The sequence below is a fragment of the Cydia amplana genome, chromosome 3, assembly GCF_948474715.1.
Source record: "Cydia amplana chromosome 3, ilCydAmpl1.1, whole genome shotgun sequence".
NCBI lineage: Eukaryota > Metazoa > Arthropoda > Insecta > Lepidoptera > Tortricidae > Cydia > Cydia amplana.
The window spans coordinates 7,190,440-7,205,007 of record NC_086071.1 but is presented as its reverse complement, the minus strand read 5'-3'; the positions used below and the strand labels follow the sequence as shown (position 1 = coordinate 7,205,007).

Below are 14,568 nucleotides of genomic sequence, written 5' to 3'. Positions count from 1 at the left end.
TCCAGATACTTTAACTATATGAACCACCAACCAAAATCGAACTGAACGCTATCGAATGGATTCGACGAAGGAACGGATGAGTTATGATTCTTATGGTGTGCTGTCCCCTTAAATCCTAATAATGTTGTCTTTTGCAGGCAGTTTGTTCGTGATGGCCGCCGGGCTTACGTTGGAGTGGGAGGGACATGCGGCAGGCATCGTTGATCCCGCACTCTCTGCTATCGCCGCGATTGTGCTTGTTTGCTTCAACTATCCTTTCAGTAAGACTCATTAGTTGTACAACTATTATAGTCTATCAGAGTCATCCATGTAATTCAAATTTTGCAGTAAACACTCAAGTAATTAGTGTTTTACGCACAATTGTAGGCTTTCTATCCCGTTATTTAAATTAAGTAAAACAACTTCACCGGGTCCACTACCAAATCTGTAGGCATTATATTATGTTACTTTATTGCGGAAACACAGTAACTGCTATTGAAAGTTTAGTTAACTCAGCTTGTATTTATATTTTTCATCAATTTTGCAACTGTTGATATCGTCAGGTGACAAGCAAAACTCACTAAGTACCACCACAAGTTCATAGCCATAGTGAACCATATTAGTACGAAGAGAAGGTTAATTTGTGTTTAAATATTTTTTAGTAATTAGTGAGTTTTGCTTATTGTCACCTGACGATATAAAATTTTCCTGGTTGTTTAGTGCGTTCAGCGGGCATGATCCTGTTACAAACCGTGCCAGAGGGCCTGGGCGCGTGCGAGTTGAAGGCGGCGGCGCTGCGCGTGCCAGGCGTGCTGGCCATCCACGAGCTGCACGTGTGGCAGCTGCACCGCGACCACGTCGTGGCCACCGCGCACGTCGCCTACTCCTCGACAGAGGTGAGTCCCATTCCCATCCCGGCGCTGCACGACCTCTTTTGCTCCTTAGTCGAACTCCTTATTAGGCACGCGACGCCGATCTTCAAAGGCAGCTAAACTAGGCGCGCTAACGCAACCCCTTTATCTTAAACCAACTGACCGATTTTTCCAAGTTTCGGTCATATTCCATATCACACGGATACCTAACGTGTATCCGTGGCCCTATTGGAAAAGGGTACAAGTCTCGCTCTGCTTAGATGTAAAAGAGCACAAGTGTTACGTAGAACTTACGCCATTTTATAACTGTTCTGTGCGAGACTTTAACTTGACGAGATGAGAAAACAAACTGCTTTCTCTTTGCTTCATCTAATTCGTGTTGAACACGTTACTAAAGTAGGGTAGGTACCACTCAACCAGACCGGACCGGACCGAACCGGACCGGACCGGTTGCAGCTTTATCGAACCTATAATAAGCCACTCTATAACGATTAGCAGTGCCGTGCAAGTACGAGGAAGTACTATACCATATTGTATCTAATAAAATGCCCTAAGCCACGATTCCAACCAGCAAGGAATTTAAGAATGTGGAGGACTCGCGCGAAATCGCCTTTTCATGCAAACGTAATAGTCCTCATTTTCCTCTCTTTAATTATTATAAGAGTTAGGCGCATTCGCTCCTATTCTACAATAATCAAAAAATCAAAAAAGGGGGGTGTAAAAATATTTTCCGTAATATCAATATCCAGAGAGAAAAATGGAGACTATGTTTGTATGGATAAGCGGCCGTCCCCTTTCCTCTCAATTTCTGTAGGTACCATTTTGCACCTTGTCACACACAGTGACAATAAAGTAATATGAGGTCCCTGAGCGACTTTCATATCGATTGTCACTGTGACAAGGTACTAAATCATTACGAAATGGTACCTACTGTAAATAAACTCTTTGACTGTACCTGAGCCAACTGAATCTGTAGCAGATTATGAATATGTACATTATTTCGATGCTTTCGTTAGCTCAGGTACTGTCTAATAAAATTTACTTCAACATTCATTATTTCATAAACATTTTGCTAGATGTTGTGGTAAAATGTAGATATTTTATAAGTATTTCCACAAAACCCTCTATTCAGCTATAGGACAACCAGTCCACGTCCAGTACGTATAAGAACTTTGAGTTTCCCTCATCTCTTCTCGACAACAAAACAATATCATAAATGTATGACGTCATATGTGGAAGTTATTTGAGCCCCTCAACCTTCAACGCTTCAGTAGCGTAAAAATTGTAATACAAAACAAAAATTCCTTTGTGTTCAAATAAAGCATGTAACAGATCTCATTATTTCACATGTTGTTTTTATTCCGGATAATTGAACACTGTGAATTGACGCGCTTGAAACCATAACGAATGCGTTTTGCATGCCTGGTGAAATCCACCAACCTAACAGATTATCGTTATCGTTACCATACAGACTGTAGGTCTATTATTGCTTGAATATATTGAGATTATTTATATATGTATATAGGTACACTAGATTTATTGTAAATTAAATTACACCTTATAAAGCCTGATAAAATTCTACCTATAATAAAAGGTACCATTCATGTCAAGGAACCAATTTCAAAACGTTGTTTATTGGAATATAACGCAATTCTTCGTTCTATTTTGATGTAATTATAAATCATTGTACCTATTCAAAATCATGTCTTGCAGCTTTAGGAATATTTTTTGGGATTTGTCATCATTTTGGTAAAATCTTTTATTATTATTGCGAAATCCTTCTTGTTTACATCGTTGACATTCGATAGCCAGTAAAATAAATTAATACCACTGAAAATCCGCAACAACTCGAAGGCCAAATACATATATAAATCTTGTCAGGCTTTAGCTGATTAGAGTACCTAACTAATTAGTGTAGGCTAGGTGATATCAAATTTTACCCCACCACGGCACGGGGAGGGTTATACTTGTATCAGTCTCTATAAGTAGGTAGGTGAGGGTGGGGAGGGTCGATCCCTAGGGGACACTTGGTAAACTTCATTTTTTATTAAACCAAACGAAATACATTTTTTTACGCTAGTAACACTCATTCATTCGTTCCTAACTTCACGTTCTGTCATGGCGCTGTATCGAAGAAGTCAGTGGTTTAAAAATGGCGGACGGTAAAAGATTTTCTGCGTATTATATTACATTTTCGGTAAGCTTTACGTGGATTTATTTTATAGCATGGGATGGAAATGATGTTAGTGAGTGTGCTTATTTTATTTGTTGTTTATTGAAGTGATGATTAACTTGGATTACATTGAAATACGCGAACACAAGTTTCGAGTACGGCACGTTTTATAATCTTGCTATGTTTGGGGAGACTTAGTCTTTTTCTCCAGGGGAGATATGATTCCGGGATCATGTCACCCCCACATGGATCAAGTACACCTTGTAATCAATCTACTTACAAAATGATTCATAAGCTATCATAAATATTTTCTTTTCTTTTGGAAATCATGCCGCGAAAGTACGACCAGAGAAACACTGATTAAAATTTTCAAGGTTGACTCATTATTGTTTATTAATTGTATAATTTAGTTTTCAATTATACCTCCGACGTTTCGAAAACGGAATTGTCCCCGTGGTCTCGGAAAAGACTGACTAAAGTTGACATCGACATTTTACGAACTATCCGCACTTGGTCTTATTTATCAACTTAAACGTTTTACACACTAGGGATGTTCCGGGATCGACAAACAACACTCATAACTATATTTGGTTTTTCAACCGAACGATATTTGTTTTAACGGATGAGATGCAATTTCAATGGCCCTCCGAACTTTTATACTATAGAACCGACGACGGTCCGTAGAAAGGATTTTAGGATTATGCAGCTCAAGCACCGTCCTCAAAACGTGCGTGGTAAATTTATAAACTTTTAGTAAATAATAACGACCAGAGAAGGGTAAAAAACCAGTAGAAAATAAAAATATGCTGTATCTGAAGCTAAAAATACATTAAAAAGAACTTTAAAAGCTTTAGCTTGCTTGTTACAAGAATTTTTTTTGTTTATAACTTTAATTTCTGATTTTTTTTTACTTTTGTTGGTACAAAAATTGATTCCAAATTTTATGTTGTTGTATGGAAAATACAATTACATTGTATTTTAAAATCATAAGATTATGGATTATTATGTGTTTCATACCTTAATATATTAATTTCCTGTAGGTAAAGTTAATAAATTAATGTAGATACAACCCTCGAAGTATGGCATTTCCGCTTAAAATCTTTTTACCAAGTGTCCCCAAATATGGAAGACTTGATCCCATCGGACTAACACATCTGATAACCGGAAATACAACCTCAAAGTATGGAAGATACAATATATATATGTTTGCTGTGTGTTTTCCAAATTCTAGATGCATTACTAATAGCGATCCGAGTTATATAGTAAATGAGAATCTGGTATGGGGAGACATGGTAAAAATCTGTTTACCATGTGTCCCAAGAACCAGGGACACTTGATCCCCCTAGGATCAAGGCTCCCAATTAGGGGTAAACAAGTCTGCCTAATATAGGGGACACATGGTAAAAGTCTACAGTATGGGTTTTCATTAAATAATGTGTTGGCAATCGAGTGCAGCGGTGGCGCCACCTTGCGGAGGAGCGCGTAACTACACGAAATGTCAACACACCAAACGATGGCTCGAAGGCGCCATCTACCCGACTACGAAGGAAACTGCTTCAAGACTGGTTAGGAGCAGAGGAAGGGGTAGAACCAACGGTTATTAAATAGGCCGACGAAGGCATCAGAGCTCTCTTTTTTCTGGGATTTCATGGGCGAAGCATAGGCGAGATAGACCATTCGTATTTACGTAATAAATTGTAAATCTGTTTGTCGAAGTTAAATAAAATTATTAACGTTACACGTGTTTATTTGAAGTAATCCACCTCCCGTTAGTTTGGTAGATTATATCAGAACTGGGGATAATCAACGCCCACCATGGGAAAACGGAAACGCGCCAAGCACGTGCGTGCGCGTTCAACTTCTACTTCAAGTAGCAGCAGTGGTCGGACGAGAACTCCGTCACCTCCACCGAAACAAACAAGAAAGGAAAAGAAGAAAACAAAGGTATCACGTAAGGCTGATACCTCAACTGTAAGTACAGATAAAGCTTCTACTGTGGTGAACAATATTATACCGGAATTTGATCCTTTACGAGACGACATAGGTGCTTGGCTTAATATTATTCAATCTTACGCTAAAACTTTTTCATGGTCAGATGGTGTGGTTAAATTTCAAGCGCTTAACAAACTAAAAGGGTCCGCTAAGACCTGGTACGATTCTTTATTGCGTACGGAACAAGAGTGGCCTTCGTGGCGTTGGGCGGACTGGCGCCGTAGGTTAGCATCTAGCTTTCAAATAAGACGTGATATGTTTCAACTTTTGAAAGAAGTAGTAGACAAGAAACCGACCGATAACCAATCATTGTACGAGTTTTATTTCGAACAGAAGAGCAAAATCGATCGTTTGTCATTAAATTTCTCGGAAATGGATGTTGTATCAATAATTGTTGGCAATATAGGAGATTCTGGGATAGGCGCGTCAATCGAAGCAAGCAATTTTACAACGTGTGATAGCTTGGCAAGTTTTCTTCACGGACGTACTTACAAATCCAGAACCTCGAAACAATTTAGTTCAAATATACGCGATGGACAAGGCAAGATAGGTACACATGTCACTACCACACAGCCTAGTAATTCTGCAAAGATACCTACAGGTCAGTCAGGCTCGAGTCAGACCGCTCCGTCCAATAACAATCAGGCTCTTAACCAAACTCAACGAAAACCAATTGAATGTTACGTATGTGGTGGTAATCATAAGAAAACAAATTGCGACAAGTTAAATCGAAAATGTGAATTTTGTGGCAAACGGGGGCATGATGAAGCCGCGTGTTTTCATAAAAAACATTCAACTAAAACCGAAAAACAGGAAGAGACTAAACTCATTTCTACCGTCAATTCACGCGATAAATTTATAAAAAAGATTTACGTTAATGACACCTACTATTATGATGCATTTATAGACATGGGGAGTAGTTGTTCATTAATAACACCATCACTGGTGAACAAATACTCTCTTAAAAGTATTCCTTTGCCATCCCCCGTCTTGCTGCATGGTTATAAAAAGGGTATTTCAGAATACGTTCAACAAAAGGTAGTACTTGATTTTAAATTGGATTCGGTGTGTTTAAAGAATATTGATTTCTATATAAGTAATGATTTAGACGATCGTGAAATGTTAATTGGGCGAAACGTGACTGAACGAGCTGACTTGGTATACTCGCGGGTAGGGAACCGCCTCCTGTTTGATTATGCGAAAACATTTACAGAGTTTTGTAACAATATCGCAGAATTTGAATTGGACGCGGACTCTCATCAAAGCGAATTGACAGCACTCTTTAGGACTTATAGAGACTGCGTTGCGTCTAACACTAAAGAGTTAGGAAAGGTGGCTAACCATGAAATGATTATTGAGGTTACTAACCCGCAACCTATTCAATGCAGACCCTTTAGGGCATCTCATGCTGACAGAAAGATAATCAGAGAAATGGTTAACGAACTCTTAGAAAATAAAATAATCTGTGAAAGTAACTCGCCATATGCGAGCCCCGCATTACTGGTTAATAAGAAAAACGGGGAAAAAAGGCTGTGCATTGATTACAGGTTGCTAAATAAAGTCACGGTTAAAAAACAATACCCCATGCCTCGGATAGAAGATCTTGTTGATAGGCTTCAGGGTCATAAATGTTTCACCAGCTTAGACTTAAAGAGTGGGTATTACCAAATTCCCATGCACCCGGATTCAGTAGACAAAGTGGCGTTTATTACGGAAGATGGTCACTATTCCTTCCTTCGGGTCCCTTTTGGGTTAGTCAATGCCCCGTCAGTATTTCAAGAGATGATGAATAAAGTCCTAGGGAATCTCAGATTTGAAAATGTGATCCTATATTTAGATGATGTGTATTTGGTTACAGAAACGGTTGAAGAAAATTTGAAATTGCTTGAACGGGTTCTAAAAATATTTCGCGAAAATGGCTTGACCCTGAACCTAAAAAAATGTCACTTTTTCAAATCTGAAATTGAGTTCTTAGGATATAGAATTAAACCTAATTGTGTCATGCCTAATCAATCCAAATTGGAAGCTGTAGAGAATTTCCCGGTCCCAAAAACCGTACACCAACTTCGACAATTTTTGGGCCTCATAAGCTACTTTAGAAAGTTTATAAAAAACTGCGCTATGATTTCTGCCCCATTGACGAGGTTGTTAAAGAAGGATGCGGTTTGGGTATGGGACACAGTTCATGAACAAGCGTTCCAGGTTTTGAAACATAAACTTACATCGGATAGTGTGTTGTCGATTTATGACCCAAATAAAGAACACGTTTTGTATACGGACGCTAGTAGGGAAGGTCTTGCCGGCATTTTAATGCAAATTACTGATGAGGGTGAAAAGCCCGTGCATTACTATAGTCGGCAAACCACAAATGAGGAAAAGAAATATCACTCATTTGAGTTAGAGCTGTTAGCTATTGTTTGCTCGCTTCAAAAATTTCGGTTGTACCTGTTAGGATCGCCTTTTAAAATTGTCACCGACTGTAACGCGGTTCGATACGCGTTGACTAAAAAAGAGATTATTCCCCGGATAGCACGGTGGGTTTTATCGACACAAGAGTTTGCGTTCGATATCACACATAGAGAAGGTACGCGAATGCAACATGTAGACGCATTAAGTCGTAACCCCGTGCCGTCAGGAGAAAAATCAGAGATTGAAGTAGTTTTATCGATAACCGAAGCAGATTGGTTATTAACGGTTCAATTACAAGATCCTGAATTGAAACGTATTAGGACGATAATTGAATCAGGAGACGCCGATAACAATAAAGACATTTTTACTAACTATGAGGTTTTAGGAGGCAAAGTCTACAGAAGAACGTCCCAAGGCCGTCGTTGGGTGGTCCCAAAAAACTGCATATGGCAGATCATTAGATGTAACCACGACGATTTGGGTCATTTTTCTGTAGACAAAACCATTGAACGAATAAGCTCGCAGTATTGGTTTCCTAGGATGAGACACGTCTTAAAAAAATATATCAAAAATTGCATTAACTGTATTTATTACAAAAAGAAAGGGGGGGCTAAAGAAGGTGAGCTGTACCCGTTGCCAAAATATGCAAGACCATACCACACACTTCATCTTGATCATTTAGGCCCATTTGTTAAAACTAAAAGTAAAAATCAATATTTATTAGTCGCTGTGGATGCTTTCACGAAGTTTGTGTTTATTTTTGCGGTAAAATCAACAAAAACTTCGTGTGTTATTAAAGAACTTGAAACCCTGTCAAAAACGTTTGGTAACCCAAAACGTATAATAACCGATGCCGGTAGTAGTTTTACCTCAAACGAGTTTACACAATATTGCACTAATAAGAACATACATTTGCATACGGTGGCAACTGGCATGCCTCGTTCGAATGGCCAAGCGGAGCGTTTTAATAAAACTATCCTTGATTCGTTAAAAACACTAGGCGCCAATACAACCGATGACAGATGGGATCAGTACGTAAAAATATTACAGCAAGGTTTAAATAGTACCATACACAAAACTATACAAGCAGTCCCTAGTGAAGTTCTCTTCGGATATAGGTTACGTACAGATAGCGATAGTTTAGCGCCAGGATACGACGATAACCTGATAGACGTGACAAGGTTGCGTGAGAATGTAGATAGTAATATTAAGTCCAATGCACAGTATCAGAAAGAGAGGTTTGACCGATCTCGAAGTAAAGCACCTGCATACAGTGTGGGAGACCTGGTTATGGTAACCATTCAAAGTCAGAGTAATGATGGTAAAAGCAAAAAGTTGTTACCTGTATACAAGGGTCCGTTTCAAGTCAGCAAGATTATGGGAAACGATAGGTATGAGGTGACGGAGGTAATTGGGAGTGAAAGGAGTAATAAAAAGTACACTGGAGTAACTGCGGCTGAAAATATGAAACGGTGGATCAATATTGATGATTGGAGTATTAATTAGGTAATATTCAATGTGTATATAACCGTGTTGGCAAGGTAAGATTATAAGTAAAACAACCTTGCTTTCTCTAGATTCCCTTTATTTTTTTTATGATAAATACTAAATAAAACTTACACCTATTTTCAATTTCAGTGCTATTCTATTTATTTCATAAATAATAATAACATTTCATTTTTTTTTTAAACTACAGTTACATATAAAGTTAATTTATACATAGTCCCTTACAAATTTAGAATGGCTTAAATTAAGTTCAGAGTTAAGATAAATGCTTCAACATATAATATGAATCTGCTTTACGTATGACATGCGCTGTCAAAACTTGATGAAGTCACAGTGGAGGTTGTTATTGGTAAAAATCGAGTTGGATACACGTAAAATCTTAAATGTTGCGTGGCAAGCTTTTAAGTAGGTATCAACCGATGTGAAACCAAGGCGAACGTGTTTAAGTGAGAAAACCTCTTTGAACATAGGCGGCCTATAAAAGTAACTTACACTGTGGCTATCACTCAGGTATGAGTAATCAAACAGCTATGTATGTTTTGATAATTTTACACATTCTTAACCTACGTGTATGTTTCAGCATGTATCTTAACTCGTGAGGCGCCTGCGGCAGGCGCCATGCAGGACGGCCGTGTTGGCAATCGAGTGCAGCGGTGGCGCCACCTTGCGGAGGAGCGCGTAACTACACGAAATGTCAACACACCAAACGATGGCTCGAAGGCGCCATCTACCCGACTACGAAGGAAACTGCTTCAAGACTGGTTAGGAGCAGAGGAAGGGGTAGAACCAACGGTTATTAAATAGGCCGACGAAGGCATCAGAGCTCTCTTTTTTCTGGGATTTCATGGGCGAAGCATAGGCGAGATAGACCATTCGTATTTACGTAATAAATTGTAAATCTGTTTGTCGAAGTTAAATAAAATTATTAACGTTACACGTGTTTATTTGAAGTAATCCACCTCCCGTTAGTTTGGTAGATTATAAATGGTCTAATTTATTGCACAAATCTGTTCTAATTCAAACTATTGATGAACAGATAAATTCTGAATCGTATGGTCTATAAAGTTTTTCAAAACAGCCAATAGTTAAGAAAATTTTTGCTAAAAATAAAAGGGGTGATCAACCCTCCCCAGTTTCCCCTATCCAAGTACCTATGTTTGTATCGGTAACACCCGACCACACACCTTCCACAGATACTTTTTCATAAATGTCTGCCCATAGTAAATATTCTATTATAGCTATGTTTCATTTAATTTGTTGTTTGATATAGTTTATTTTATACTGATTTAAACTAACACGATTTTTCACTCATACTTTTATAACCAAAGATCGGACAAATTTGCGTCATTGCTCGCAATAATGTGGACATGACTCCAAAATTGATTAAATAATTAATCATTTAATTAATTTCTTACCTGAGGTTTAATTTTGATTCATAATCAATAAATAACACACAAATTTCTTATAATGTAAATTTATAAAAAAAATAACAGTATGTTTTCCAAATTTTCTGTAGGTACTCATTTTTTTATATCCAAAATATATTTAAGTGCTATTTATTGACTAGGGAACAAAATTAAATCTTAGGTAAAAAATTTATTAAAATAATTAAATGATTAATTATATAATCAAATTTGGAGTCATGTCCACATTATTGCGAACAATGACGCCAATCTGTCCGATCTCTGTTTATAACTAACACGTGCGTGCGTGCGTGATCAATTGCGGGTAGTTCGCAAAACCCGCGCAGCAAGATCATGATACAATTCCTCGCCAGTCCGCATGTGACCACGAACGTACCGTCACGTTTGAAACGTCAGGCCATATATAAACGTAAGTTTTACGCGATTAAGTCCCGTGTTAGTTAAAAAAATAAACTAATTTTGTTTTCAGGACTACTTGAAGACGTCAGCGCTCGTGTGCGATGTGTTCAAGCGGCACGGCATCGGTCTCGTCACGCTACAGCCAGAGTTCATGCTGACCCAACTCGTCGGTGAGTCATAACTAATTTGGCTCAGTGATCCACAGTGAATCTTGGCCTCCGAAACGAGAGCGTGCCAGTTGTCCCGATCCTGCGCAGCTTCCTGCCAGTTACCGACGCATCATAAATATCATAATAGTCATTTATAAGAGTTCGGAGGAAAAACAAATTTCATAAAAAAATTTAAAAGCTCGTCGTTTACTATCGTCTACCTACTTACTTTTCTAGGGTGTAGGTACCTAAAGGATAGGCGTGAAAGGTTATTTGCAAGGAATGGAAAAACGCTAAGAGACAACTGAAGGGTGTACGGAAAGAACATGTCTAGTCACTTCAGTAACATTTTAAGTAATCGCGGTTTTATAATTTGGAACAATGTCAAAACGTATGGTAATTCCGTGACCGGTATTATTTAACTAAAAATAAAGTTGTGTTACATTTATTATACAGCAAACATATAACTAATAGTTCATTAAGAGCTCTTCATTTTGAGATAAAAATCTAATTTTCCGAAAAAAGTGACTAGACATGTTCTTTCCGTGTACCTACCCTTCAACTTCACTCAATAAGATTTAACATGTAGTTTCCTATGCACAGTGGCTAAAAATAACTGCATTCCCGTTATCAACGAGGTTTTAGGATGGGATGTAGTGTAGATAACCGTTGGATGAACTTATTTTTCGAAATTTTGATATAAATTATGTCCTCCCATAAAATAAGCGAATTTCTATTTTTTGTTTAATTTTCAGGCACAGAGGAGGAGCAGAAATCGCTAATACAGTTGGCAAATGAAGCGTGCGCCAACCCCTGCGCGAAGGAATGCATCGGCCCGCGCTGTTGCCAGCCGCCTCCCAAACCTAAAGTCGCGCGGGTGTGAGCTGCCCGTTGCAGCTGAATGATTCTTGCCATAGGTTCATACCAACAATCAAAGCACCAGTGTCAGTGTAAGTGTAAGTCCTGAGTGGACGCTCGAGTTGGGCGTGCAGCGTGGCGGGACGTGCGGCGTGCATGTTAAACAAATGCAAGCGTATAGGAGCGGCCTTAGTGGCTGCTCAAATTACTTGTGAGCCCAACGTCCAAAGCTCCACGCCCCGCCGAACGTTCCGCTTCGAGCGTCCACTCAGGCCTTACACTCAGACGTAACAATAGCTTATCGACGTACGAAAACATCGCATGAAAACAAGCCGTATCCGAACAAGCGCTATAATTTCCCTTTTGAGTTGAAAGGTCAGATAGCAACAGTTGTTTTCGTAAATACGGCAATTCTTGTGTTCGAAAAGCGACAGCGAAAAATGGCGATATTGTCAATACCTACTTCATTTCTCTTAGCATTTCCTACTGTTTCGGAGTCCGGGGTCTGCTTTTCCCCGAATGAATGCGACGACAAGTAAATTAGCTTGACCATTCAATTGCGGAATTCACTGGTACTTTGATTCTTGATAATGAATAGGTAGATTATTTTACTCGATTAAGTTATTTTATTATACATAATATGTACATAGTAATTAAATTAAGTATGTCTAATTAAGTAATAGGTAAGTGAATTACTGTAAATTCAGTCAAAAGTGTTTATAATCCATAAAAAGATTTAAACACGACATAGACACAACCAAAGAAAGTCCATTGAACTGCCGTTGAAAATGAAGTTTCTATTAAGGCTTAGGTAAGGCCTGCGTTCTGCCAGTAGTAGGTACGTACCTACCTACCAGTGCGGGTGAAAGTGAGTGATGAATGAAAACATAGTCCGAGCTGCGGCATTACAACTTTACGGTTTGCTGAATACACGTTACAAATGACAGTCGGGTGATCGTTCCGCCATTATTTTAAAGTTAGTAAGTTGCTAGTCATTTAACTAGCCACAAAACTCTTTGTCTGTCACTTAATATTGAGATAGATACCGAAACTGCACCTTACTGAAGGTGACTCCCAAAGCCAACCCCTATGAAACCACGTAGTGATTTAATTCTCTTTGTATCAAACTACGACAAAATCATTTTAAGAAATGAGCAAGGTTACTCAGTATTTTCTGATTTGTGGTCGAGGCAAGTGCGCCCTTAACCTTTTGGACGCCAATGACCGATATATACGCACCGCAGGTCCAACGCCAAAGACGTATCACGCCACAGAGCAACATAGACCTAGGTGCATATTATATGCATAAAGTTCAATTTCAGTTTTGACACTTCGGTGACGTGGCGTCTGAGAGACAGCTTTTGTGTTTGACACGGCGTCGAAAAGGTTAAGGGGAACTGACCACCCTATAGCAACAAGTTGTTACTTCCACGGGTAGTTGCACTTGTCCTATAGACGCACGTGCCCCGACTGACCTTAATACTGATAAAACATTCATATGATGCTCAAATAAAAGTAATAACCTTCACATTAAAAAATAATAACGTTCAATGCAAGGCATTCATACTATGTAAAAATATTCAACAATAATAATTCAATGTTTGTTCGTTTCATTACTCATTCAGACAACTGTATGTTATGAATATTATGACAGACACCTGTGGAGACGTTGGTACTGTGAAGTACATTCAAGGTATATCATATATAGACACGAACAAAGTGCCAAAAAGATGTACACACGACGTTAATGTATGGGAATAAGGTCGTGCATACATTTTTGGCACCTTGTCCGACTCCGTGTCGATATTTAATAGGTCTGTACAGTAGGTGCCTCGTAATACATACGAGTATGTAATGTGACTAACTTAGTTACCATAGGCACTTTATCTAAGGTTTTTCGCAACGTTTCTTTATCTTTTCCAATTATAAGTAGCCCACCAAACGACAGTGTCCATATAGATGCATTAACCTGTCGAAGCCACGTTTCTAATACGAGTAGTAGATTCGTTAACTAAGGGACTAAATAAAGTCAGCCAATTCTGACGAGATGTTTCGCCGGGTTTTAAGTATTTATTCTGGGGGAACTTATTCAAAATTTGAGGTAAAACAATCGTGATTTACCTATGGAAACGGACGTTAAAATCATGTAAAATCAGAATGGAAATGATATGACACATTCTTTTTGCAGGTACAGAATTTTTACATGTGAAAATGAAACTTCCTAGGGCCAATACGCAGCCTATCGCTTTCAACCCGCTTCATAGATAATCAATAATCCATTTTCATAGCAAAAAATACAAATAAGCCGTGGGAGATTTACAAAATAAGCTGTGATGTTCCTCGACAGTATTAGGACAACTAATTAGTAAAGAAGGTAAGTAACTTACCCGGCTACTAGGCTAGGGTAATTAGAGTAATTAAGTAACGTAAGCGATAAGTTAAATTGTAAGATATTTGTGTACAAAATTTGTTGACAAATTGTTATAAATAAATTTAAGTGAGTTTTAATTATGCCGTTTATTATTTACGCTCCTATTCTACTCGTAAAGGCACAACATAGCAGTAGGTAGGTACTTACGCAGAATAATGTAGGTAGGTAGGTAAATACGGAATGTTGTATTGTATTGTATTGTAGTACGGGCGATTTTCCGCAACTCGACGTCCTGCGCCTATTTTGCGTGATAGGGGCTAGTCCTGCCAGCCCAGCTCCTCGAGGAATCCTATCAAACCTTTGATGTTGAGTAGGAACTCGGGGAGATCTCTCGGGGATCCGAGATGTTTTGCCCTGTATGGGGCCACTCCGCTGC

General features: G+C 38.7%; 2 protein-coding genes across 3 annotated transcripts in view; one reads left to right on the top strand and one right to left on the bottom strand.

Annotated features, from left to right (window-relative positions):
• LOC134662513 (proton-coupled zinc antiporter SLC30A1) overlaps nucleotides 1-11,846 on the top strand; it is a 39,107-nt gene extending 27,261 nt beyond the window's left edge. For both annotated transcript variants that reach the window (XM_063518767.1, XM_063518768.1), the window contains exons 6-9: nucleotides 138-260; nucleotides 700-875; nucleotides 10,825-10,924; nucleotides 11,659-11,846. In XM_063518767.1, the coding sequence (XP_063374837.1) occupies nucleotides 138-260; nucleotides 700-875; nucleotides 10,825-10,924; nucleotides 11,659-11,786 (527 nt within the window). In that variant the 3' untranslated portion in view covers nucleotides 11,787-11,846. The remainder of the gene's footprint in view (nucleotides 1-137; nucleotides 261-699; nucleotides 876-10,824; nucleotides 10,925-11,658) is intronic.
• The window catches only part of LOC134662524 (small ribosomal subunit protein eS10), a 54,350-nt gene continuing 45,847 nt past the window's right edge, over nucleotides 6,066-14,568 (bottom strand). The window contains exon 5 of the mRNA XM_063518784.1: nucleotides 6,066-6,079. The gene's annotated coding sequence lies outside the window, so the exon portion shown is untranslated. The remainder of the gene's footprint in view (nucleotides 6,080-14,568) is intronic.